General features: G+C 46.3%; 1 protein-coding gene across 3 annotated transcripts in view; it reads right to left on the reverse strand.

Annotated features, from left to right (window-relative positions):
• Nucleotides 1-27,203, reverse strand: part of NAV2 (neuron navigator 2) — a 389,315-nt gene that overhangs the window by 33,808 nt on the left and 328,304 nt on the right. For 2 of the 3 annotated variants that reach the window (XM_057748181.1, XM_057748180.1), the window contains 11 exons: nucleotides 26,712-27,176; nucleotides 25,973-26,038; nucleotides 24,586-24,630; nucleotides 21,603-21,763; nucleotides 20,074-20,262; nucleotides 13,869-13,921; nucleotides 8,850-8,873; nucleotides 8,661-8,735; nucleotides 4,348-4,431; nucleotides 3,845-3,956; nucleotides 2,384-2,529 (listed from right to left, as the gene is read on the reverse strand). In XM_057748181.1, the coding sequence (XP_057604164.1) occupies nucleotides 2,384-2,529; nucleotides 3,845-3,956; nucleotides 4,348-4,431; nucleotides 8,661-8,735; nucleotides 8,850-8,873; nucleotides 13,869-13,921; nucleotides 20,074-20,262; nucleotides 21,603-21,763; nucleotides 24,586-24,630; nucleotides 25,973-26,038; nucleotides 26,712-27,176 (1,420 nt within the window). The remainder of the gene's footprint in view (nucleotides 1-2,383; nucleotides 2,530-3,844; nucleotides 3,957-4,347; nucleotides 4,432-8,660; nucleotides 8,736-8,849; nucleotides 8,874-13,868; nucleotides 13,922-20,073; nucleotides 20,263-21,602; nucleotides 21,764-24,585; nucleotides 24,631-25,972; nucleotides 26,039-26,711; nucleotides 27,177-27,203) is intronic. The other variant, XM_057748182.1, reaches the window with a different exon arrangement.

Genomic DNA, 27,203 nt, shown 5'->3' on the forward strand with positions numbered 1-27,203 from the left:
ATGGGTTAGCTTGGTATCTGATAGTCACGTTGGTCTTGCTTACCTCATTGACCTGCCAGAGAAAATGCAAGCAAAAATGGGGAAGGGGAAGGAAAAAAGACAATTTTTAACAGAGAAAGCCAGTGACGGGGAAAGCTTCGGACTTTTCAGACATGACGTGGCTAAATAATAAACACCATACAGAGAGGAGGTTTCCGGTGGGATCAGGAATCCCCCAAAGCATTAAGGGCACCTTCCTCTGTTACAGAAGGGAGAGAGTCTGGAGGCCTCTACAATCCGAGCTCTGCAAGCTTCTCTGTCTGGTTGAAAGGACTGCCCCACCTTCCTACACTCCTTATTCTTTTCTGGCTTTTTTTATCAGTCATCTCTAAGCCTTATTATTATTATTTGGCATGTCTTCTTTTCTTAGCAAGGGTAGCTTCACTGCTGCACTGGTCCCAACATGGCTGCATAGCTCTTTGATATATGCATTTAGGAGCTCCTGCTGTCCTTCTATACACATAATATAATGAAAGCAGAAAATTAGTCGCCTCACTTCTTGCTCAAAAAAATATGTTAAAGAAATGTATTAACCACATTGGGAAAAAGGAACTATTATATCACAAATGCCACAAACCATGAGATAGATCTGAAAAATTCTAGTGACAACATAAAGAATTGAAAGTGCAATGTCTTCTCTGAAAGTCTTGGTAAACATGTATTTTTCTAGGCCAAAATATCAAGTTTCATCTTGAAAAATGTCTTTTATAAAATAATTTCCTTTCCGTAAAGTCTTTTTTCCTTCTGAAAACATATTCTGGGCATTTACTTAGCCATTGTGAAATTCAGAAAATGGACCATTCTGAAATAATGGGAATTTTCTCCCATCAAAGTTTCACCTATAACAAACTGCATGTCCAGCTTGTGGGCAAGTCTGGATCCCATTTCTCTCCCATTTCCTATTTCTGGCCATATCTCCAGAGAGTAGTCACAGAAACAGAAGAATCTGGCACATACCAAGCTAAATAAATCCTTGCTCAACCTCTGGTAAAATACCAGGTAGAAGAGGAGATTACAAAGATTAGACAAAATTAAGCTTTGGGATTATCTGAGGATGCCAATTACCTATCTGCCCCAATTGCACCGATAACCAAGAACTGTCTTAAAATAAACAAGTTTTATTTTCTGAATTAAAGAAAATGGATAATCATGATTTTTCACAGAAAATAATTCTCTCATCACTTTGACAATTAAATTGGACCATATTTATCAAAAGCATACTAGAAACAGTGATGAGTTAATTCTATTTGTTTAAGTCATAGCCAATGAGTTGACTAAAAGCCATTAGTAACATAAAGGAAAATTTAATCAGAATGATGAGAGGATCACACTGAACTGGGCTTTCAGCTTGCCCCCAATGCAAGTCATCAATAATCAAAAAAGTCCTCGACTCCTCCATCACTAGACCTCGCCACCCATCCAAGATAACACAAAATGAGAAGTGTATGGAATGAATGATGACAACGAAGCTACTAGGAAAACACAATGCTGTTTTGTGTTTTCACATTTGTGCATTGACAAACAGGGCCCTGTGAGTCCTGGCCAACTTCAGATCAACTTCGGGTGTCCCTGCACTGAAGTCGGGGAGCAGCAAACGTCAATCGTAACTCCACAGCCCTCACCACAGAACTAAAAATTGGGTGGGGTGAGAGAGTGGAATTTCCCAAGAAGAATGGGAAAAACTGCTCAAGAGGCCACTGTATGGAAAGTCAAGTAGCTCGATGGGATTATGGAAACATGGAGAAGCACTGCATTGCAGACTGTTCTATTATATTTGCTATTTTGAGGTATAACTCCTGCTCCCCTCAGTTTAGAACCACTCACTAACTGCTAACAATTACATTATGAAACTTTTACTTACAGCAAATGATCAAAAAATTTTCAAAGAGAAGGGTAGGTGATTCAATGCCGTCACAGGCAATTATGTAAATAAACAGATAAGGACTGTGGTTAATGATGAGATAACTAGTGACATACACTCCAAAAAATACTTGGGAACTAAGGAAAAAACCACTTAAGAGTAACTTTGCTCTAGTATCTGGAACTTTGTGGCCAGCATATGATGAGGAAGAAATGACACAGATGAAATGAAAGATGAGGGCTTCATGTAACGTCTCACGAAACAGAAAAACTACAAGGAAGTGGTTATTTCATATATCCTAGCATTTGGCTGAGCACCACATCAACTGTAGTAGGAACCTATCCACAAGCCACTCCTTTGGATTGACTCCCAAAGGTGTGTGCTGTGAAGTTAAGAGCTGGCCTGGGCTTTATCTGGGGCACACTGTTTCCGAGCCTGACTCATTGAGTCAGGACCCGCGAGAGTCTCTGGATGCACACTCACCCAATTCTTTCTCTTCTTCTTCTTTGAATCACTCTCTATGTTGCTGCCCACGCTGGAGTGGCTGGTGGCGCTGTTGATGCTGGAGACGCTATCAGAGGAGTGCTGTCTGCGGATGCGGAGGTCCGCGGACTGGGAGGTACCGGTGCCTGGAAACCCAAGGCAGGACATCAGGAGCTGCTGACTTTCGCTCCTTTCTTTGCTTCGCGATTGACACTTAAATCCACACATCCAAGGACTAGCAGGTATTTCCCATTAGGCATCACCTTCTGTTCCCTGATGCTGGTTTTAAGGTCCTTAAGTAGGTGCATGCTATGTCCTCTTTGGTCAGTTAAAGGAGGGCTCTCTCCATTTTACACACAGAAGTCAGGGGAGGCTTAGAGAGAATCCCCCCACATCCATCTCTGGAGCTAAAATGTGTCTGTGAGTTGCGGCAATCGTCGCCTGTGTTGTGAGCGCCCCCTCCTTTGCTCTTCCTGCCCCTCCTGCACCAGCCTTCTTCTGTGCCCTTGGACATGCCCAGCCCATGTCCTCTCACCACCTGACAGGTGCTAGTCTCTCTTCCTGGGAGGCTCTTCTCCCTCTGCTGTGCCTGGCCAGCTCTTGTCAATCCTTCCCACGTCACCTCTAGCCTCGCTTTTCCAGGAGGCCTAATGCCTGAGATAACAGTGGTACCAGACATAACACTGCCCATAATCGTAGTGAGACCAAAATAAAGTTTGCAGACAGAGTCCCCACAAGCACAGAATGACCCTGACAGTCCAGTCTCTAAGAGCACCCATTTCAGGGGCAGATTTAGGTTCTCATTCCATTTCTGTTTCACCGAATATATTCTGTGACCTCAGGATGGGACTCTCACCTCTAAAACTCAGTATTCCCTCAGTACAATGGGGAGAGGACCAGCATCACACTCATAAGCGTGTTACGGAAAGAAAACGGGATAATGAAATAAGGTAAACACTAAACACAGTGCTTCGAACACAGTGAATGTTCCGTAATGCTAGCTTTCACTATTACTTTTCTATCGGTACTCTTAGTATCATTTTTCTGGATATAACTCCTCCTCGTGCCCATATCTCCCCTCATTACCCCAAGTAAGATATACAAGGACAAAGCAATTCCTTTCAAAATATTTTCCGGGACAAATGAGAGACAAACCCATTTCAGGCTGTCCCACGTCCATATGTAAATATCAAAGCATTCATAAAGTGAAGGCTGTGAAATAATTTGACACTTTGCCAAGAGATATATTTTCTTTCACTTTGAGATACATCAGAGAAGAGGATATGCTGGAAATAGCTATCTTCCTAGAGGCTAGAAGGAACTGGATTAAGTGCCTCCTACAACCTGTCCGAGTGACACGGACATCCACCCGCGGGCAGGGAGGCTGCATCGTATGTTGTCAGGGGAGGGCTCCTAAGGGCAGGCAGGTCACTGGTCTGACGGCTGTTTCTCTTCCTTTACCTTTGCAGTTGAGCTCTGGGGTGTTAATTACTCCATTAATGGCAGCCTGGGCAGCTGCGTTCTGTTTCTTCAGCAGCTCAATGGTTTTTCTTAACTCATTCAGTTCTGAATCCTAAGGAACAGGTAAAAATACTGGTTATCCCCACATCATTCTGCACCGAGTTCAACTGAAGTGCAACTTGGCATCAGCTTAGAGGAGGGTCGAGGGAATGAAGGAGTTGCAGGAAACCTTTGTCTCCGACACTGGGTTGGGTCAATTTTCAACAGACATATATGAGCACATCCAAGCAGGAAGAACAGCACTAAGATCTGTTGCCGATGTAGTTACTGCCCCTCCATCGAGGTCATATTCGCACTCAACACCCCTATGCTTTCAGATTCAATTCCAATAGTCCAACAAGCACACTAAAAGCTATACAACTCTCTGGAATAAAAAAGAATAATGCTTTTAGGTTTGTTGTTAATTCCAAGCAGGGAGAGAAAAAGCGTCCCTTCTGCTTTACCTTCTGCTCGGCCGTCATGGTTAAGCTCTGGAGTCTGATGGTCATGTTTCCAAGACTCTGTTCAAAGGCTGCCACGAGGTGAGCCTGGAGGGGAAAGACACATTTCCCTTCAGCTGTGTTACCTTCAAGGTAGGAATGCCTAAAGGGTGCCAGGCCTTAAAGACGGAAACCCTAATGTGGCCACGTGACTTAACCCCCGGTGACTTCTTGAGCCCCACTCCTCACCATTCTCTGGGACCCAGTTACTCTAGCCTTTCAGTCCTCCAACGCCCTGTGCTTCTTTCCACCGTAGAGCCTTTCTGCATGCTTTCCCCTTTGCCTGGAATGCTCTTCTCCCAACTGCCTCCCTACCTGATTCTTGTACATCCTTCTCCAGAGACCTCAGCGCACGTCTTCATGACACCCCCAGAGTGGGCTGGTTCCCTCCTATTCACTCTCACAAGCACACTGGACTGCTGATGTGTACTGTGGGTATCACAGTCAAAAACACAGACGTTCTTGTGGTCGCTGATTTACGTCGGTCTCTAGTACACTGCAGGGCGACCTTTTGCTCCCCAAGCTCACGACAGAGGCTCATGTTGAGCATGTTTGTAAAATGAACGAACGAAGCGGCGGGCAGATGTTGCTCGTTATCATCCTGGTTAATAAAAAGCCACCGAAAGGCCCATCTGCTCCCTCCTTAGAGAACCTGCCCACTGTTCCCCCTGGAGTTCGGACTTCCCCTGGGGCTCCCCTGCACTTTTATATACCGCTTAGAAGATGGCATCAGACACACTATTATTTTATATATTACAAAGACAGTTTTTAAAATGCCTCCAATTAGAGTTGAAACACGCATCCAATTTTCAGAGATGTTAAAAACATGAAAAAAAAAATCTTAGGAATGAAAAATGTGATATTTCCCTGACTGCCCCTTTCTCTGCAACCCTCTGCAGGGGCAAGATGCAACTCTGTTTCTACAGTAAGCCTTTTTCCTTCTTGCACAGAGCAAGCAGGTGAAGTATCAGTTAGTTGACGGAGGATCCTGATAATATGGTTAAAACCAAAAAGGAAGGACAAGTCATCTAATCCTACTGGCCTTGGTTTCTTCACGGATAAGATGGAAGCAACATCTATGTTCCTCCCAGGGTGACTTTGAGCACTGAATGCAACAATATAGTTGAAAATGCTCTACAAACTGCTAAGGAATTGCAAAACACAGGAATGACTAGAGACTGCGGGGAAAGAAACAGGTATGGGACTGAGAAAGGGACAAAAATTACCATGAGAACACAGGTGTACAGAGATCAAGAAAAGGTTTTAGGAGCGAGGTGGGTAGATACACGGAAGGTCATAGGAGGAATGAGAAGGACCAGCAAGATACTTGAGTCTTGGGAGAAGTGAGATCTGATGGTTCTGGAAAATTCTAGAAGAAAAGGTGACTGACACACAGAGTGAAGAAGAAAAGGGCAGGAAAGGAGGCGTCACCCTGGGCTGTGAAGAGGGTTGGGGTCAGTGGACATTCCAGTTTAAGGAGGAGAGACTTGAGGGGTGAGTGAGAGGCCTCTGTTACTGGACTTCATCAAACAGGGAGATGGAGGATAAGACATCTCTAGGATCAACTGTTGAGTCTCTTTCACATTGGCCATAGGAGCTGGCAGGGAGCAGGGGCACTTGTGATAGAAATGTTGAGTGGCCTGGCCAGCTTCTTTCTAATTGCATGCTCTCTCTTCATTAAGAATTGAGAAAATGCCTTTGCATTTTAAATAAAAAGATACTTTACTTTGCCCTGGAGAATGTAGCAGAACAAAAGTCAACCCATTCAAGAGTCACATCGTGGATGAAGCCAAGACATGGATGTGAAAAACAATGACTGCTATGCATGTACTTCAAAGGAATGACAAGGTCAAACTTAAACGACTGAATTTCCATTTATTTCAATTCTTCGTTTGACTGCCACCCAAGACTCTATTTGTGGGCATTCAAAATTTCCATTCAGTTAAAAACAAAAGCAAAAACCTGACCCCACGAAGACTGCTATCAAGAGAGTGCTTCTGCAAACTCAAGAAGAAACCACATTTGCTCTGAAGCCAGAGAATCGCATTTTGCTGGTGAGCAAAAGGACTGTGTGTCACGATCTCAATTATGAAAATATGGGCCAAGAGGCTGGTTCAGAGCCACACAACAGCCTTCTCAGCAGGCAGCATGCTCACATTTCCATGGAAAACAAACACATGTGTTATAAAAACACCCAGAGAAGGTGGCTTTGAGTAGCTTGTCCTAGGAAAACAAACACAGCTTGGCCTGCGAGAAAGATGGCAGACAGTACAACACGTTAGCACTGCCGGTGGTGTGTGGCAAGACTAAATATTTACTTTAAAACAATACTAGGTTCAGCGGCTTTTGTTAAGAGTAAAACATACTTCTGGAATAATAATAACGTGAGGGACCTCACTCTTACTCTTTGGGATCAGAGAGGGGAGTTTCAAATGGCCCAGTGCAAGGTCCCTTGGGGCAGCGTGAGGTCACTGGAGGAATTAATCCAAGTTCATTGATAAGTAAATTAATTACTATTTTTTGATTCGTAAGGGGCAGACATTGAGCAGCTGTAATTCTTAACTAGGCGAGTAGCTCCGAACCACTTGCTGTCAAACCGCATGTGTTTCGAGGAGACCCCTGGCTCACCTGGTCTGGGGTAGGTTCTCCATTTGAATGCATGCATCTGGTTACCGAGATGAAGACTACCCACAGAAGAATATCTCTGCCATCCTAACTAGGCTCTAAGCCTCAAATTTCAGATCAAATATCAATTTCTGATCTTTGAATAGAGTTACAGATGGAGGAAGAAGTCAAGAAAATAAAGAAGGATTATAAAACACAGTAGCCTAGTATATCGGGTTTTGAAAAAAAACTCAGATTTCCAGAAATGTAAGAGCCCAGGAGAATGAACAGGTGTGAGTAGTTACTAATTATTGAGCCTATAAATCAAGGTCAAGCACTGTGCTAGGTACTGCATTTGCAGACTTTAAAGTGCAGTGGAAAGTTTCCTTCAGTAGACTCAGGCTCAAGCCAGGAATTACATAGGCAAAAGCTCCAGATAAATATTAATTACCTTCCTGGTCCAAAGAAGACAACCTTTTGAAGTCGCTTTTCATGTTAACAGCATGCTGGGGATCATGCAGGTGGCTTTCTGACAGGCTCACACACATGGATCTGTGGTCTCAGGCTGGGCTGTACACTCCCCAGCTGGAAGCCCTGCCTCCGAAGGAAGCACCTTGCAAACCCTCAGGCTCTTGCCTTCTGAGCCTCCGCTCTCGCCAACTCACGGCTCTGTGGCAGGGCTCCTTTACAGACGGTCTGGTGGGGTAGGAGATCTCTGCCTCTACTCTGACCCCTCAAATCCTATAACCACAGCACAGTTAGGAAGCTAACCTAACCACCTAACAGCTGAGAGCCTCCATGATGTGGCGTGACCCTTGCCTTTCTTCGATGCCTGCCTCCTTCCCACTTCCTTCTCCCCTCCACCCCGGCCTCTTCCCCACATCCAAGCCATAGATTCTAATTATACTGAGCTATTTATAGTTTCCAAATGCACCAAGATCTTCACCTTGGGCTTTTGCACGAATTACTCTCTTTGGATAGAATGCTGTCCTTGCCATGCATCCTCCCCTACATAGCATTCATCAGATGTCACCTCCTCCAGGAAGCCTCTCCTGACTTCTCCCAGCCCCACTAAGACTGATCTAGGTGCTCCTCCTATACATTCCTACAACCTTCACCCTTTATTGCTATCATAACAGCTATCATGTTATAACAAAATTATTTTGTCTCTCTGCTGTATCAGAGAAAGAACCCTAAAATGACAGTGACTGTGCTTGCTTTCCTGTTGAACCCATAGTGCCCAGGGCATAGTTGGCACTTAAAACAGTTGCTGAATTGAATGCCAGTTGGCAGTGCCTCCTGAACATGTAATTGTGTATATTACAATTACAGAGCAGTCAGCTATTTATTGTGGAGCCTTAGATTTCTTTCTTTTTTTCCTCCTAAGATGAAAATCATCACAAAGAGAAAGGGAAATGAACATTTCTGAGCACTTAATCTTTTTCAGGTACTGATCACGTGATACCCCTGAGCGCTGCTAAGTATTATCATTCCCCAACACACAGATAAGCAAAGGCAGGCTCAGAAGTTAAAGAATTTGCCCAAAGCTCAATGCCACTAAGGGTCAGAGCTGACACACCCACGATGCTAAAGTCTGTGTCCTTTTTATTACACCACACTGTTTCTATAATGCTCAGAGGTAGCAATGGCTACCGCTCTGGGTCTGTACTCACATTTGCCGTCAGCTGGGTGGTCAAAGCGGAAACCTTTTCCTGGGAGGCGTCCAGCTCCCGCCGTAGTTTGCGAATCTAAAGATGACAAGGGACAGAGTGACTTGCTTTGGGAGTCTACTTCCAGGATGAGCTGGGAGAAATAACTGATAATAGCAAAAGACAAAATACAACTAGCAAACTGTTCCTTACCTCTGACTGGCACTTTTCTTCTGGCTATAAAGAAAAAACAGAGAAGAAATTAGACCAGTTGAGGAACAAAGAAGAGTGCAGTCCTGCCTACAGGGAGTACCATATTTGGACACTTCTGGCAGTCCTAAAGATTTATTAGTTTCTTTCCTGGTGGACTTCTCTGGATAAACTGGTTCAATTAATGTGACCAATCAGAAAGGCCAAATACAAACAGCATGTTACTTTAAGAAATCAGGAAGGATTAGGAAATACTCTAGCTATTTGGGTTGCGAGGAGCCCCTGCTCCCACCTGGAGGTGATGCTAGGGAGGAGTGATGAGAAGGGGATAAGCCAGGGTAGAGTTGCCAGATTTAGCAAATAAAAATACAGGACACCAGTTAAATTTCAATTTTTTTTTTTTTTAAGTATGTCCCATGCAATATCGGGGACATACTTATACTAAAAAATTATTTGTTGTTTATCTGAATTTCAAATTTAACTGGGCATTCTGTATTTAATTTGGCAATCCTACCTGGGAGGTACAGAGGACAGCTCATAGGTTAATTCTGCCACATTTTCTCTCTCCCTCTCATCTCCCTAGGGCAGTGAAGCAGAAACAGCAGTAGGGCAGGAAGGTTCCTGAAGTGAGAGGGGCTGGGAGGCCCTTTCAGCCAGCGTGGTGACTCCCCAGGTTGTAAGAATGAAGCTGGCCTGCACCTTCCTGCTGCTCCATCTCCAGTCGCCCAGCAACCTGTGACCCTGGGGAGCAAGGACGAAGCCTGCAGGCTCTCTTACTGGCAAAGCCTTCCATACTGGGCCCTGGGGCTCTGGTGACAGAGCACTTGGCCAGCCAGAGACTACAAGCTACTTATCTTTTCCCATAGGGGAAGCCCACAGGGGCTGGGGGACCCTGTAGCAGGGGGAACTATTCTTCCTCTCCCCTGGGGTTCCCGGGGGGCCCATTAAAGGAGAAACCCTCACCCCTCAACACACACATATTCTCAAAACGCTGCATGTGTTCCTGCCCTTCTCTCCACAGCCTACCATTTGCACTTCCCTGGGGTGGAGCAGTGACTTGGGAGCCAGGCAGGTGAGTGAGAATCAGTAAGGACTCTGTGTTGTCCTTGAGTCCTCTATGTGTGTCCTAATCCACTTTTACTAGTGATAAACCCGTTATTTTAAACAATCAGCATGTGACTCTGGCGTGTACTTCTCTAATAGTTGAGAATGCAAAGGGGTATGATACATGAGGCCCCGCAGTCCCTATACCCATCAGCTGGGATAAATGGGTAGCCATTTCCTGTGGGGCTGCCCTGAACATCCTGCTTCCCCCCACCCTCACTCCTGATCCTGCCCCAGGTGGGTCTCCCTCCAGGCTGGTTTCTAACAATAGTAACTAATTTTTAGGTACACGGGGGCCAAAGCAGTTAATCCTTGCAGTAACTCCACAAAGTAGGTTTGTATTCCTTCTGAGGCTCAGAGAGGTAGGTATCTTGTCTAAAGTCACACAGCCAGACAATCTCCTCACCTAAGAAACACTTTCAGGAGAAGGTTTGGAGAAGTCCCCAGGGCTTACTCTTCCCTCTCTGATAATATTCAGCCATCCCTCTTTGTCTGTCTGCCTGTCCTCAGTTCATCGCCACCACCCCTACCTATATTTATTGATTTCCAACTATGTCAAGCACAGTTTTAAGAACCTGGGATACAGCTGTGAAATGACCAAGTCCCTTACATCTCATGTTGCTTACATTCGGGTAATAATACGTAGCATTTTATTGAACACTTACTATATGCCAAAGGCTGTTCCAAGCACTTGACATTCATTATTCATTTAATCCTCATAACAACCCTTTGAAAAGGTACTAATATAATTTGCCCATGGTGACAGCTGATAAGTGGTAGAACTGGGATTGGATCCAAGGCAGTCTGGCTCCAGAGCCTATGATCTTAACCAGCACATTCTCCTGCTCTTTGACTATAGCGACATTCTCCTGGAGGCCTTCCAGAAATAAGGCCCTGGCTTCTGAGTCTGATCCAGAGGAGCAAAGTTAATGGGGATAACGTCACAGCTCTCTAACATGTGGGAGGCGAGCGGGGGTCTGTTAACAGGCTGAACCATCCACGGAGGACCAGCCTACTTATAAACACTTCTATCAACAGGCCTAATGCCCCTTCCTCAGGCTGCTGCCACTGTCTGTCTCTGCACCCACCTGTCTCTGGGTTGGGCTCCTGCTCTCAGCAGCCGCCTGGAGAAATCATGTGTTCTGTATCTTGCCCCCAGCTGCTGCTGCTCTTCTGTACATCTGGGGGCTCGGAGTGAAGCTCCAGGCCTCTCTCCCCTTGGCAGCTCCCCTGGGAACTCAGTGGCTGCTCCCTACCAACCAGGAAAGCAAGTCTGATGCCAGATGTGGCCTCTTCCGTTTTTCTCTACTCCAAGAGCTGGCCATGAGCTCTCCATGGCATTTGTTTAGCATCAGGCTGTCTTTTCTTTCCCGTGTAATTACAATTACAGGCAAATTTCAGCCAGAATGAACATTCTTGAATATCTAAGAATTCCAGAGATTTCAGGGCGGGGTGTGGGGAGCCTATCATCCTCCAGGAAGAGCCTGTGAAACACTCAGACATTAAACAGACTCTTTGGTCTGGGTTGGTGGCAACTTACGAGGATCCAGAGATCTCTTTTTAGACAACAAATGTGAACTTCTTTGCCTTAACACCTGTGAAGGTGCCTGAGCATTCGTTTCAGAATTGCATCATCACCAAGGAGCTAACAGTAGATAAGGGACCACACACTACTGCTTGGTGGTAGCAGAGTCTAGCCAGACGTGCAGTTTTCCTTGGAATCAGCACACCACGCCATCACGAAAACATTCAAACATTAGACTATTTTTTTTCAAAGTTTGCAAACGCAACTTATATTCTCAGAGAAGACATGTGTAAAGAACAGCACATGAGAACCTTTGACTCACTGAATAGTGGAATGTCAGAGGTTGTGGGGACCTCAGAGACCACCTGGCCCAGCTCCCTGAGGCCAAGGAAAAAAATAGAGACCCCCCAGAATAAGGAGGTAAATTGTCCAAAGTCATACAGTAAGGGGAAAACTATGATTAGGCCTTGGGTCTCTTGCCATCTAGATAAACATGCTATTATTATTATTATTATTAGGTCTTTGGTAATTTGTGAATTTATATCAACTCAGAAAGGACTATTTTTTTTATGGTTTTATTTTATTTTGGGGGGGTATAGCTGTTTTGCAACGTTGTGTTAGTTTCTACTGTACAGCGAAGTGAAGTAGAACTCCCTGTGCTACACAGCAGGTTCTTATTAGTCATCTATTTTATTCATATTGGTGTACATAGGTCAATCCCAGTCTCTCAGTTCATCCCCACCCCCCACCCCCAGAAAAGACAACTTCAAGTTTCATGAAAATGCCTGCTTCAGGTCCACACACTGGAAGAGAGGCCTGTGGCTGTAAGAACTCCCAGTGGTTGGCATAAAGGGAAGCAGCCAGGAATTGCATGTGATGGTTTCCTGCATCTGAATTCTCACAGGTGGAGGAGTTCACACTCTTTCCCTCCAAGGCTGGCTGATGCAGGCCGGCCCCCATTTTTCACTTTTTTAAGTGAAAAATGTATTGACAGGAAACCCTGGGAAGTCCCTGGGAAAACATGGGACTTGGGCACTGAAATGTCTGCTACGGCTGCACTGCACCAACCCTGTGAAACCAGAGTCCCATGTCTCCCTGTGCCTTCTGTGCCTCTGGCTTCCTCTTTTAGCAGCAGGCTCCTCTGTCTACCTAAACCACATCCTCAGGGCTCAGCCCAGAGCCTGGCATATACTTGGTGCCAGTAAATATTGTGGAAAAAGTGAATCTAGGTTTGAAAGTACCAACTCTGGTACCCACATCACAGAGTTTCATTCTAGAGGAAAGGACTCATTGGATGCAATAGCTGATAGTCAGAAGGCCATCCCTACGCTTTCTTGGATAATGGCTTAAATAAACTCCTTCCCAAGGTTACCGTATATAAAGCCTTTAAAATGAAAGTTAGGACTCTGATAAAATTTCAGACAAGATGACTAGCAGAGCAAAGAGGTATTGTGGAATTGGAGGGGCAAGGTGGGTAGGAGCAGAAGAGAAATGTTTCTAGGTCCTTCAGATCAGACCATGTCAGCAACCACTGAAGTCTGTTTGCTCGCTATAGGCCTAAGACAGAACAGTCAGACCCTGGGCTCTTTAACTTGATTCTGGGATGGCCTTTAACTTACATGGGCTATCTACAGTTTGTCCCACTACATAGCTGAGATACATGGCATTACCAAAATCCGAGTTATTAAAACATCTGTCCTCTATGGAATTTAGGGCTAAAGAATTCCCAATTCACCAAATGTTTTTCTTTTCCTATAAGAATTCCCTAGTTAAAGTTTTTAAGATAGTTATGTACATAGCTATAAAAAGTACGCATACTGAATAAATCCAGACTATATATGATTACGTTTGGCTTTTGTTCAGTAGACCTCTCACTGATGGCAGCTATCATTTACAAGAGCTTCCTCCGTGCTGTGTGCACTCTATTCATTGCTTTACACGCATTTTCTTATTTCATTCAAACCTATTTTTTGAATACCTATTATACGCTAGGCCTGGTTCTAGGAACTAGGAATAAAACCAGAATACAAAAGTCCTTGTCCTCAAGGAATTTATATTGCAGTGAATAGTAATCTTCATAAATTTAATTCTTACAGCTCCACAAGGTAGGGGCTGCTATTCTTTCTACTTTACAGACAAAGAAACTGAGGCAGACACAAGGCTGAAAGAGGCATCTCATGCATTCTAACTAGTTACCACCTGAAGCACAATGTCACTTTAACAAAAGTCAGCTCCTGATTTATGGGTTGGTACATTATAATCAATAGCTGTTTGTGAATTTCAAATCTTGTTCCCTAATTAATTGATCCCCTAATAATGGAAATACTCTAGGAGACACGCTTATATTTTATTTTTGACACACACACAGCCACACAGCACTGATTTATACTCACTGTAGAATAAATGGACGACGTGCTGGAAACCAAGGAGAGCGAGGATCCATGAACTATGTATTAAAAAAGAAAGAAAAAGAAGAGAAAGAAAAGGTGAATTGCACAGCTGGCCACTATGGAGCCCAAAAGGGGAAGGGAAGGAGAAACTCAGCATTAGAGGGACACTACAGGCTTGGAGCAACTAAACATCACCTCGACCCAACCTTCCCTGGATTGGTGACAGGTCAGTGTCAAGGAAGGAATAACTTCCTACGGGAATCATTTTTCTATTACCACATTTATTTCTCTACAATCTTCTAAATACTACCTCCCCCCAACTATCAAAATAATACATAATTACTAAGTTAAATGTTTCAAGTACAGAGAAGTGTTAAGAAGCATATTCACTGCCATAGCCTGTGTGACTCATGATTCTATTGCCCGGAGGCAACTGTGACCTGCTCCGTTCCAGCATATTTTATTCCTTTCTTTTTTCTAATGTATCCCTTAGGGTTAAGACTATATATTGTATATCTTGCTAGCATCTGTATAAGCAAAAAGATCAGCTGTTTTGAACATGTCGGCCACAGCAAATTCATTCTAGATGACCATGTAGTAGAACACTGTTTAAAAAACATATCCCCTGAAACATAGGTTCTTCATTTGATTTCTATCATGTCTACAAAGTGTCCTCTTTTCTGTTTGTTACTGGTACTCTAGAACTTAGAACCGTCCTTGTACCCTCCTCCTCACCCCCTCCTGCCCCTAGCCAATGGAGACATTTTATTATGTGTTTTCATGTCATTTTAAATCACGGTCTTTTCCAGGACTAGGTATTCTGGCTGACTTCTCTTCTTGGATACCAGATTCTTTAACAACATTTTCTTAGTAATCTCTCAACTACCTGTTTGAAAGACAGAAATATGCCTGTCGAGACATCATAGACCTTCTAACGGGGCACTGCTTTCCTGACCAGGAGTGGAATGCCTCTACCCCACACGGCGCTGTCACCTATGGTCTGAGAGTGGGAGGCTGGGGAGGAACTGTCCACATGTACTAAATGGCTTTCACTTGCCACCCAAGGAGTGAACTCAACTTGGATCAGCGGTTGGCAGAAGCAACCTACCCACAGATATCCCACCAACGGCTCAGCCGACCAATCCGGTGTCTCCACACCATCTTACCAATAAACCTTCCGACCTCCCATCCTTCCTTTAGGCGCTCCTATCACACCCTGAATCCTGCACAGCTCTCTCAAGCATGGCCTGCGCAGTATTGACACTTTGCTGTCTTAGGGTCTCTGCTCGTGCAGTTCCCTTGGTTTAGGAAGTTTCCCATTCCTGCCTGTCCAAATTACCAGGATCAGTTCAAACAGCGTCTTCTCCTGGAGCCCTTTCTCATTTTCCCAGCGGCCACCGGGATGGGCTTCTTCCTTCCTCTAACCCACACGGCTCTGGGCTTGCGCTTCTGGTCCTCTTCTCTCTTAGACGGTGCCACTTGCTCCGAGGGCATCCCTGCACCGTCACGCACATCTACCCTCCTTAGCAACACCCGGGGTTCTAGATCTTTTCTTCCATTCTTCCTCCATCCATGACTCATCTGGCCCGTGGCCATAAAAAATCAATGTAAGGTGTAAATGGCCAACAATGGCTTTCAGTGTTAATATGTCCACACATTAACAGAGGCCTCTCATGCCCCAACCTAGCGGCCTAATGGTCCAAAGGGGTCAGTTACTTTAGCCCCACAACACAGACACTAGGGGGGAAGTGATACAGGAGGCCAAGTTGGGGGAAGAGATAGAGGGAACATGGAGCTACCCTTTAACCACACTGCCCTGCCAGACGCCCGCTCCAGAGGCCTGCACAGGGCTGCTGCGTAGACTCTGGCTGCTGAAAACTGGAAGCTTTCCCTACCTCGCACACATGGAGTCACTGACACTGCCTTCGGCAATACCTTCCGGCAAGCTTGGGGCCGCAGGCAGAGAGGAGCACATCTGGCAGGCTTCAGGTGGAGGTAATTATTCTTCTCTGTAATTAACTCCTCTCACTTGTAAATAGCAACAGCAAGGCTGTGGTCCAAAGAAAGAGTCTTTGCTTTCCAGATCAACCTCCAGCTGAATGTGGCTGCCTGAACCCCTGCAGCTGGCCCTCCTTCAAGTAAACTGAGCCAAGGCAGAGCCTGGGTTATGTGGCTGGGATACTTTTGGACAACAGAATGCATACGAGACTTATAAAGCCAGAGCAGCAGAAGCATGTCCTGCAGCTTCCTCCCTATACCTGTACCTCCAAACATTTGAAGGTACAAGGAACCACACAGACTATCCAGGCCATCTCTGCCACTGACTAATCTGAAACCCAGAGAGGTTAAATGACCTGCCTAAAGTCCTATAGCATTCAGGAACAGGATCTGCGGACCAGAAATCTGGAGACGGCTTGAGTGACCTCATCTACTGGTTTCTGAGGTTTTTTTGTTTTCGGTAAAGCCTTTTGGTATATTTAGAATGGTTTCCTAAACCCTTCATTCAGTCTGCACAGGCACAAGCTGAGACCAAACAAGCAAAGAGTACATGTTGGAGAAGAACATGATGCCACCCCTAACCTAAAGCACAGGTAGGGGTGAAATCACAAGATGGAATGAGACAACTGTGCATATTCCATCCAACGAAGCAAAGAAATGCCTCTGCTGTCATACTTGGGCATAAATATACGTGTGTGTGTGTGTGTGTGTGTGTGTGTGTGTGTGTGTGTGTGTGTGTATTCAGCTTCATATTGAATATTTATATATATATTCAGTACTGAAGTTATGTATACACTCAGCTTCACACTAATCAAAGCACCTTCTCACACTACTGTTTGAAGTGAGCTCCATCATCACAGAGAATCTGTAGGTGATATTCCAAGACAGGGCAGGGATTTCTATCCCTAATGAACACAGGAGTGAATTAAGGCCCAGAGAGCCTAAGCCATGTGGTCAAGCACACACAGCTGGTCAGAAGCAGAGAAAGTGAATCTGGACATGGCACTCTAGTTCTCGCTCCGCCACTGGGGGCTGTGGAAGGAGTCAATGAGAATGAGTTGCAGTTCTAATGGGCAGAGAAGGAAGCATAACTGAAAATGGAGACCACGCTGATGAAGGTTCAGGGTTTGCTTCAGAGAGGTAAGAAAGCCCAGCTGTGGCCAAGGAAGAGCCAAGTATAAGGCAGGACTGAGTAGAAAAACAGAGGGCTGCGAATCAGGAGTGCAGGACCTAGTCCTGGCTGCCAAAAGCCCCCAAGTCACTTCCTCTGTTCAAATTTGCCATAAACAAAGTGGGCTTGAAATGGCCCATAGGGAGAAGGATAAAGCAAAACATGACAGCTACAACAATAGCTACAGTGACTGAGCACTTCCTGTAAACCTTTTCAAAGTCATTCTGCTAAATGCCTTCTGGATTTATCTCACCTCATCTTCCCTTCAATCCTTCGAAGTAGGTACAGTTACAGTTATTTTTCATATTTTAGTGAACAGGGTCAAGAGCCTTATTCAAGTCACCCTGCTAACAGTGGAGGTGCCAGGATTTGAATCCAAGTGTAACTCAGGGGCTAGAGACACAGGAGAGCTGCAACATAAGATTTGTTTACTAATAAGCTGCTTGGTCTCTGTGGGTCCATGTGAACTGATTTAGACTGCACCAGTTCTTAGCGTTGACTGGTAAAGTCCCTGGATTTTTTCTTCTCCAAAGACATGCATTTGAAAAATGCCTCAAGCATCTCCCTAAAGTACACTATTAAAGTTGACTTGAAGATTGCATAATCCATCTGATGAAAATTAATTTACCTGAAATAACCTTGAAAGGTTGCACCTGGGCCATGCCCGTACCTCATCTACATATTTATGACCTCCATTTCCTTCAAAACAGAAAGTGCTAATTAAATCCCACAAAAACCTCACACAAGTACTTGTGCTACTTCTTCCTAAATTTCTATCTGCTCTCTGGCATATGATATACCTAATTGCCTCTTATCAATATAAGGAAGTTCTATTTGGTCCAAACACGAGATGTGAATTTTTTCCCCAACTTTTTCTGCAGTCCCAGGAGTTTATATATTCAAGAGGAGAAGAAAAAGTCTTCACCCAACAGAATTAAAAACACCTAATTGTGCAAGCCCTATTTTGTTTTTGTAATGTAACAGCCTTGGAAGAAATAAAATCAACCTGATGCCAAATTTCCCCAAAGCTGAAAATGTTACATGTTTCTCAGCAAATCAACAGCAGTTCCTACTCCTTCTCCCTAAATTTGATTTTACTTCTTCGCTTCGGTTCCACATCACCGTGAATCACCAAGGTTTACAAAAGTCTAGACACTACTTGTGGGCAAGCCCTTTTAATCAATGTCACTTTGACATCCCAGATATTCCACAGCTGTGCTGCCTGACGACTTGATTCCACATGGAATAAGTAAAAGCCACCTGGTGATGATACTGTAATGGTCCTGGACCTTTATGAGGCGACGTGTGCTTGTTCGGACAAGCTGCAGGACGGAACACGGTTCACTCAGGAACACACGGGACAGAGCAGATGAACAGGGCACAGGGCACACTCCATTCACAAGTCATCACCAGGAGGGCTGGGAAATGCTTTGTGGCCCTGCTTGGCTCACCCACTGACCAGAAGAAAGTTAAAGACAAACCAGCCTACTCCTTCACCTTAGGGTCAACAGACCCTCCACTGTTACTATTGATCTCCAGCTCTTAAATCCAGTAAAATGCTCTCAGTAACTCAGGCTCCACCCCTCCTTAAATCCTCTGTCCCAGTGGGTTCCCATATATGGATTTACAGACTAGTGTCTGCTCACTGGATGCCTCTGGATGCAAATGATACATAAATCAGAGTGGAGAGAATTAAGGAAGATTAACCAGGGGGCAACTGCTTTGTAACCAAACGCCTTAAAACTTTTGTTAAAAAGAACAGTGGGCAAAGCAGAGGCCAACATCTTGCGTGTCTCTCCCTCTCGACTTGCTTAGGGATTTCCTCAACAGTCACAGGTTTATTTGTTCTTTCCTACCAGGAGGACACTGGGCATTTCCCCCCACTCTCACAGGGACTAGGAGCAGACGGAAGCACCTGTGACTCCCCTCCCCACTCCCATTCTGTTCTGTCACTGGCACAAAAGGGCACAACTAGGGCTATGGCCCTTGGCCTGGGCTCCATTTGCTCCAAGAGCCTGGCCTCCTCTGGCTGGGGACTTCCAGCTGCCAGGACATCAGTGCTGGAGCTGAGTTTTCAGGCTGTGACAGGCACTAACATTATTGGATTAACATTTATAAATATTAGCTCGTTTAATTCCCATAATTCCAATACAATACAGCTTGGTACTTGTATTTTATCGGTGAAAATACAAAGTCACAGAGAGGTGAAGCTAACCTGTCCAAGTTCACATACCTAAGTAGTGGAGCTGGAATTCAAACCCTGGTAGTATTATCCCATATTCTTAACCATGTGTCACTGGTACTGACACCAATGTCTTATCCCCATTTTGGGGAAGCTTTTTTTGGGGGCGGGGCGGGTGATGTGCCTTCCCAGTGTTTTGACTGCTTGCTCCCCTAACTCACACTTTGAATGAAGTAAAGAGAAATGAACTGATGTAGTAAGATGGCTGATGAAGATGCCCACAGGAGTTTTCTCCCCAAATTCTGATTAAAACGAACAAAACATAAAGATCCAACACCAAATATTCCCAATTAGAAAGCAAAGAAGGAAAAGGGCAAAACTGAAAGCCACAAACGTAAAAGCACTGGTCATTGGGGAAAGAAAGAAAAGATTCTGGAGCGAAGGGGAGAGGCACGGCTGCCCACCGCCCCACAAAGCCATACTACGGGTGCGTCGGCACAGGGAAACGAACTCTGCAGTATCTGGCATTGCCGAGATGGTGCGCCGGCGGCTGGGCCTCAAGACAGAGGCGCGTGCCAGGAAGTCAGGGCCCAAGTCCAAGAGGGAGAAGCCTGGAGCGGAACTCGGTCAACCCCAGGGTTCACCAGCGCGTTGTCAGCCGCCTCTTCCCTAAAGTCCTGCGAGGTTACTTAAGAGTCAGACCTTACGATTCAGAGTTCCCCAGCCCCGAGCCCCAGAGGAAGTGGGTGAGCTGGAAACTCACAGGTGGGCTCTCAGGTCAGCGAAGTGAACTGGGTGTAGAGGGCTGTTAACCCCTCTGCACAGTCTGAGGGAGGGGAATCTCCTTGCTTGCTTACCTTCTTCAAACCCATCCCGGAATGAGCCTGAGCGGCTCATGGTTCGGCTCTTCTCGTCCAGGGACATGGAGCTGTTCCGGAAGCGGCTGTCCGTGTACGGGTCATACTGCCCGTCGGCATTGGAGAGACTGTGGGTCCTCAGCATGGTTGGGTTGGACAAGCTCATCTGGGTGACAGCGGTGGGACTCGCTGGAAGGAAAAGGAGTCGGTCAAAAGGCTGGAGATCCACTTCCCTGTTCAAATCCTGAAGGGGCACGAAGAGGAGGCGGCCATCCCCGTCCCTGTCAACTTCTCTCCCTTGTCTGTTTTCTCAAAGGTAGTCACATCAGCATTTGAGTAACACACTTACAGCTAAAAATAAGGGAGGAAAGGTGGGTCAGTTCCAAAGCGAGGCTCTGGGCCTCAGCTCTCCGACTTGGCACGTTCAGACAAGCTAGTGTCACCTTCCAGGCATGAGCTAATTACTCTCTGGGCTCATCTGGAACAATTCTCTCTAAAGCCAAAAGCCCAAAATAGTCCAGTCGGGCTTTTGATCAGATGGGAAGCATTTGTGCATGACAAGAAACTCCTGCCTCAAAGAGTTACAGCCGGGAAAGAACAGTATGAACACAGGTCTCACTATTTCATATGCGGAAGAGTTCATAATGGTGCCTACAGAGCTTCAGTGCAAAGAGGGCGCATTTACCTTAGCTCAAAATCCCATCCACTTCAGTAACGTGAAAAAGTTCAGAAGTACACATTCATTTCATTAAAAACGCAGAGTTAAGCCTTACTTGATTAGAAGTCCTAAAATACGGAGTTTATTATTCACAGTAATCCGAAAAGGCTGCCTCTCTAAAGAATGAGATGAGACTAGAAAAAACATTTCCCTCTCTATCTGTCTTGGAAGGCTCAGTTCTCATCCTGCCACCTTCGTGTAACCTTCCCCAGTCATCCCAGCCAGGACTGTGCTTTCCTTTTTCTGTGTATAATACTTGCTATAGGATCACATGGTTTCATATAAAGCTTTGGACTGTTCTCTTTCACCTATTTACGAGTCTGTGTGGGTGTTTGTCTCCCTAAAAAAGTATCCGTTGACATGCCAGCAGTGACTGTGTTATAAATTCTTTTCCTTTCCTCACTGTGCCAGTCAAAGCATTATGTCACTGGTAGGCATTTCCAAGAATACTTGTTCAATCAAAACCTGAGCTTTATTTCCGGTTTAATAAAAGCAACGAGGATGACCAAACATGGGATATGCTGTAAAACCTACAACTTCAGAGGTCTTAGAATACATTCTTCTCATTCCATGGACGGTTTGCTCTTTGCTATAACCCTACCTATAGCAACCATATACAGAAAATTACCGATAGACAACCAAAACACATTTCTCTTTTCTTTTGTTATCAGTCGCCTGTAATCAATCTACACTGCTGAGGGCTGATCAGATACTGACGGTGATGTGACCACATGTCTCTTTCAAAATGCAAAATAGAACCTCTGCCCTAAGGCACTGTTCAACACAGCTAACGCCAAGTGGCTATACTCACCAAGCTGAGAAAAGTTGAATCTTGTTCCGGAGGGAGAAGTTACACTGGAGCCAGAGGAGAAAGGAGAGTTGGCAGCAGTATCCTGCAGGCCTCCTGCAGAGTGGGACCGTAACCATTCTTTTGCATCTTCTTGTGTGCGAAGCTGGGAGGTGGGGGTATACCTGGACAGAAAGAAATCAGGCCGGGATTAACTATGAACAACACTTATGAAAATGAGCTCCCTGGAGCTGATGATAAACATATAAAAAGAAAATATACATCCAAAGATGACGTCTGAAAAATCAGATCGCTACACATACTGAAACTCGGTTTCTTAAAACCTTTTTTGCTACTTGGCTGTCTTTGGGGAAAACTGCAATTCCTTTCAGTTTGGAGGGAACTACATAAAGAGAACAAGATCGGTAAACGCTCAAAAGAGCCATCCCTGGGCGTATCTGTAACATGTTGATTCATGACGGTGTCATTTCAAAGCCCCCACCTTGACAGGACTGCAGCAACAAAACAAGCTGCTGTCAGAGCTTTGAGGAAGTTTTAATTAGATAGCTCATGGCATCTGCACTCTGGAGTGCCAATAAGTGGCCATGAATCACAGAGGATCAGAAACCAGACACGTAAAGGAAGGTGTGAGGAGACCAATGCTGACAGGAGTTACTGGAATCTGGCAGAAACCAGTCTTCACAAAAGGAACCCCAAATCACTGGGTCTCACACAGGGGAAGGTCTTCAGAAGTCATGTGGTCCCCCTTCTCATTGATTCTGAAACGTGTGTGCTAATAATTTATTTACTTATTTTATTTTTTTAAAATAAGTAAATTAATTTATTAATTTATTTATTTATTGGCTGTGTTGGGTCTTTGTTGCTGCATGTGGGCTTTCCCTAGTTGCAGAGAGTAGGGGCTACTCCTCATTGCGTTGCGTGGGCTTCTTATTGTGGTGGCTTCTCTTGTTGCATAGAACGGGCTCTAGGTGCGCGGGCTTCAATAGTTGTGGCACATGGCCTCAATAGTTGTGGCTCATAGGCTCTAGAGTGCAGGCTCAGTAGTTGCAGTGCACGGGCTTAGTTGCTCCGTGGCATTTGGTATCTTCATGGACCAGGGCTCGAACCCGTGTCCCCAGCATTGGCAGGCGGATTCTTAACCACTGCGCCATCAGGGAAGCCCTGCTAATGATTTATTGAATGTCTCGAATGTGCCAGGTGCCTTCATAGGCATCATCTCACTGAAGGCTCGGACTCTCCCAGCAATGCAGGTGCTATTATTTCCATTTTACATTCAGGGAAAGTGACAGCCTGCCTTGAATCACATGCTGGGATTTTAGTCCGTATGAGTCTGATCCCCAAATCCACGCTCTTATTATGCCCACAGGCAGCATCTCAAATGTCTAAAGTGCCCCGGTGGCCAGAGTACTTTGGACTTATAAACAGGTTACTGTGGGATGACTACTTATTATGTACACAGAGGGGTTCTTTTGACTTAGGACAAGGAGTTGTCAGTGTGTCGGTATTACGTGTGTGTGTGTACGGAGTGGCTGAGCTAGAAAGGGAGTCGCATTGAGAGGGAACATAAAAATGGTTCTTTCTTAACGTTTTTACTACAGTTGGACTTTCTAGGTCCCATCAATTGCCCGAGGATACCCTGTCGCATATCTCTATTCTGAATTCTTTTAAAAACAATTTTTAAAAGGCAGAGCTACATAATTTTCATAGAATAGATCTGCTCCAGGAATATACACGTTAGCATTACGTAATGCTAATATTCGAAGATGTGAGCCTCCTCTGGGAGCAACAGTGGGGCATCAAGGTCAAACTCATGTGAAGAGTGGATGTGATTTAAGCATTAGCCTGAGTGCCGGCAAGCAGCCCTCACAGGCATGATGAAAAGTGTTAAGTACAAAAGGCCTTGCCAACTCCCCCCTCAAAGGCCATCATGCTGCACTTCCTCCCTCGGGAGGTCTGTTGGAGGCTTTTTCAATACGTTTATACTTGGATTTTTAGATTTGGCTTTACTTGAAGCTCCTATTGAAAGGAAGCACTGATACCTACCTCCCATTACTGGTCAAAACGCTCTCAGCCTTAAGAGCTGCTGGTTATTAACTACAGACATACATGACAGCAACGAAACATTTCATTCCAAGTTCTGTGTTTTGCGAAAGCACTTAATGCTTAGTGCAGGGTGAAGCCGATGCTACAAAGAACGAGGCGTTTAGAGAGCGGAAGAAATGACAGCTGCAACCATACGACATTAAGATCATGGGGCAGGCGTTAGGACTGAAGTTCTTTTGGTTGGCAAAGTGAGGTGGATGGTGTGAGCAATGGTGACTTACAGCATCTTGTTTCACCAGGACCAGTGCCAAAAACAAGCCATCACTTACAGTGAATGAAAGGACATTCCCTCCTGGAAAGAAAGTCTTTTCTTTCTTTACATCAAAAAAATGATCACACCCATGTTTTGTTGGGCATTGAAAACTGATCCAAATTTTGATTAGAATATTCAGACACGTGCAAAGCACTTGTCCTTAGCAACCTTCTATGGGCCAAAAAGTTAAAACTCTTCAGATTGGGAGGGTGAAAATATTTCTCTCCTTTGCTGGTTTCCTGGCTGACAAATCAACATGCTACAAGTCATATCCTTTCTTTTGGAAGACAGCCCGTGAATGGAATGGTCATGGCGAAGTGATCAGCGATTAAACCCACTGGCCCAAAAGTAGCAGTAACTGCTCTCCCGGCTTGCTCAGGGATGGTTGTCATGAGATGGTTTGACCACAGTAAGCCTGAAAGAGCACAGCCTCTGCTCAAGCAAAGAAGCCGACAAATGGAGAGATGAGAACAAGAGGGTTGCGAGGGGAGCCGTCGTCCGGAGGGTCCTGCTGCAGTGGCCAAAGCGGGGACCCCAGCCCGGCCCAAACCCCCATCAGCCATGAGAGTCACACAGCCAAGCCCCAGAGCCACACCAGATGGCACGGATGCAAGGAGGAAACACAGATACCTGAGTCCTTTTTTAGGCAAAGTGTTCCTATCAAGGTGCGGGTCACTGTAGGAAAGTTAAAACAAACATGAGAACCTCAGAGAAGCACAGGGCAAGCAGGCAATGTGAGGAGGGAAAGGCTACGGAAGGACCAAGAGATCAGGAGGAAGAGACTCACTTCACCAGGGAGTGGTCCACGGCATGCAACACATTCACAGCCACAGGAACAAAGGAAACCCAGGCCCGCGCTCACACCCGGGCATCCTCCATCCCCGTCAGCAGGAGGCCTGAACCACTCGGCCCCAACGGCTCTTCCTTTTCCACGGGTTCAGAGCCAAACTCAGGGGCTGCCCCCACCTGGAAGCAGAGCCCCGTCGCCCATCTGTACCACCAATGCTTCTCGGAGTGAGAGGTGCCAGGCTCCCCGCACCCCTAATGATTCTGGCCCACCCCCAAATGCCACTGGCGATGACTTCAAGTGAGAGAGGGGACTTGCTGAAGAGTTTCAAGAGGCCAGCAGTCTGCATATTTGGAATTCATCTGTAATAAGTGAATTCCAGGCCCCTCTTAGTTTCTGAGGCCGTCATTGGGCGTAGCTAGGAGCTGAGCCCTGGGCAGAGTTGGGGCATGTTACAACTTGCCGGCTGATAAAGTCTCGGCATTCAAATTTCCAAAGAGCTAGGTTTAAAGGCTTGGTCTGTGAGTCTGACAAAAGCAACGTTTTTGCTCTTGACCGGGTGAAGAGGGTTTTCATGAATTTTTTTTCCTAGCATGAAACAACATCTGCTTATTATGTTTGGCCAAGCCATGGCTCCCCCACAAATTCAAGGTCAATATCCATCTCTGAGGCCCACCCACAGGGCAGCTGGGGGCCAGCAACGCTCCATATATTCTTCTTATCATTACAGAAAACGGGCACACAGAACACAACAGCCTGCAGACACAGAGCCAAACTGCAGCAAAGGCCCGTGTGAGGGCCAAGCGCCAGCCGCGTGGGGCGTGGGGGTGCGGGAGACAAAGGTGGGGGCCAAGCTGCGTGGTGGGTGGGAGATCACTTCTGGGCTTGGAGGGGGAGGGGAGGGAGGAGAAAGGAAGCTGGGAAGCAGGAGCATGCCATGGGGAGGCTGACATGCCCGTGAGAGCTTCTGCAGCCCCCTGTCAGGTGGCAGGCTTGAGGTGCCTCCCCAAGCTGGGAGAGGAGGGGCCAGCCCCACTCCACCTCTTCCTGAGCTTTGGGGACAGCGGAATGGACCCTCACGGGCATGTCTGGGGGTCACAGAGCACACCGGGGCCACGAACACAAGCGGAAGCTGCAGGCCGACAGCCTCACACAAAACATCTGGCTCAACACAGGTGGGGCAGAGGAGGCTAGAGGCTCGGTGGGGTCCCCGGCCTACAGTGTCATTACCTGTCCTGTTTCCTGGGCAGAGTACTTCTGCAGAACTTAGGGCTAGCGGCAGGGGAAGAGAGAGGGCTAGAAGGCCAGGCAGGTGGAAAACAAGAGAAGGAGCATTAGATTGGAAAGAGGGAGTGGGGTTATCATACACCATAATTAGAACATTTTGCTCATTCCCGGTGCTGATACTGGCTTTCTCCCCATGTGGAGAAGATGGACACGTATCACTTCTGCAGTGAGATTCAGAGCTTTGAGGACAATTTTGGTCTCTTGATTTCCTATCACTTTGGCCGGCAGCCCTTCAGTAGGAGGGTGTCTGCCACGAGGACCACCGTATGGACTCGGCTACTTAAGGAGCATCCCGCCACATGCTCTGCGGCAGCAGCTGCCGCCCCTCGGCCCACACCATCACAAGGGGCAGGGAGAGAAGCAGCTGATGAACAAACAGAATAAAATGGAAGGACTTCGAAGGCAGAATGCCCTTTCAAATGGCAGCATGAAATCTGCCCCTAAAAGACTTCCAGCAGCTCCACACACTGAGAAAAACCAAAGTGAAAAAGATAACAGCAAGCAGAGCCGGGCTTCATCCACCCCAAACTGGCTTCCCCCTGGCAAGACAGCAGTGATCAGAAAGAGAGAAATCTCCCAGCAAAGGTGAGTTAACGAACACTGGGGCTTCCTAATATCGTCTTTGGACTCTTGGAAGGGGGTCTTCCGGGGAGTTAAAGGCAGCCAAACGCACAGCACCAACCTTTCCGACAGTGTGGTCTTCACACTGTTGGTTCTGACAAAGGGGGTCAGGGCGTCATCCTTAGAGGCGGAGATGAGGCCGGTGGAGGAGTTGTGGCTCAGAGCCCCTCCGCTGCCCAGGGAGATGTCAATGGACTCACAGCTGGTGTGGAGGCTGCTGACCGACTGGAAGCCCAGGCCGTCCTTGCTGACGGCCGAGGAGCTGCTGGCGTGCGTGCCCCAGGTGAGGCTGTTGGAGGGGCCCGAGTGGGCGGAGCTGGGGCTGGAGGCCAGGGGGGACTGCGTGCTGTCCACGTTCTTACTGTAGAGAGGGCTGCTCCCGCCGCTCAGGACGCCGCTGCCTGAGGGGGACTCTAAGTTACCTTGCTGGCTCAGGGTGGCGTGAGGGTTGGAGATGACCACCGAATTTTTCATGTTTTCGGCTGTGGCGATGGGCACTTGCTTGGTAGGCTTCCCACCAAAGAGTCTGCGAAGAGACAAACGGTTGTGCGGG

This window comes from Hippopotamus amphibius, chromosome 9 (genome assembly GCF_030028045.1).
Source record: "Hippopotamus amphibius kiboko isolate mHipAmp2 chromosome 9, mHipAmp2.hap2, whole genome shotgun sequence".
Taxonomy (NCBI): Eukaryota; Metazoa; Chordata; class Mammalia; order Artiodactyla; family Hippopotamidae; genus Hippopotamus; species Hippopotamus amphibius.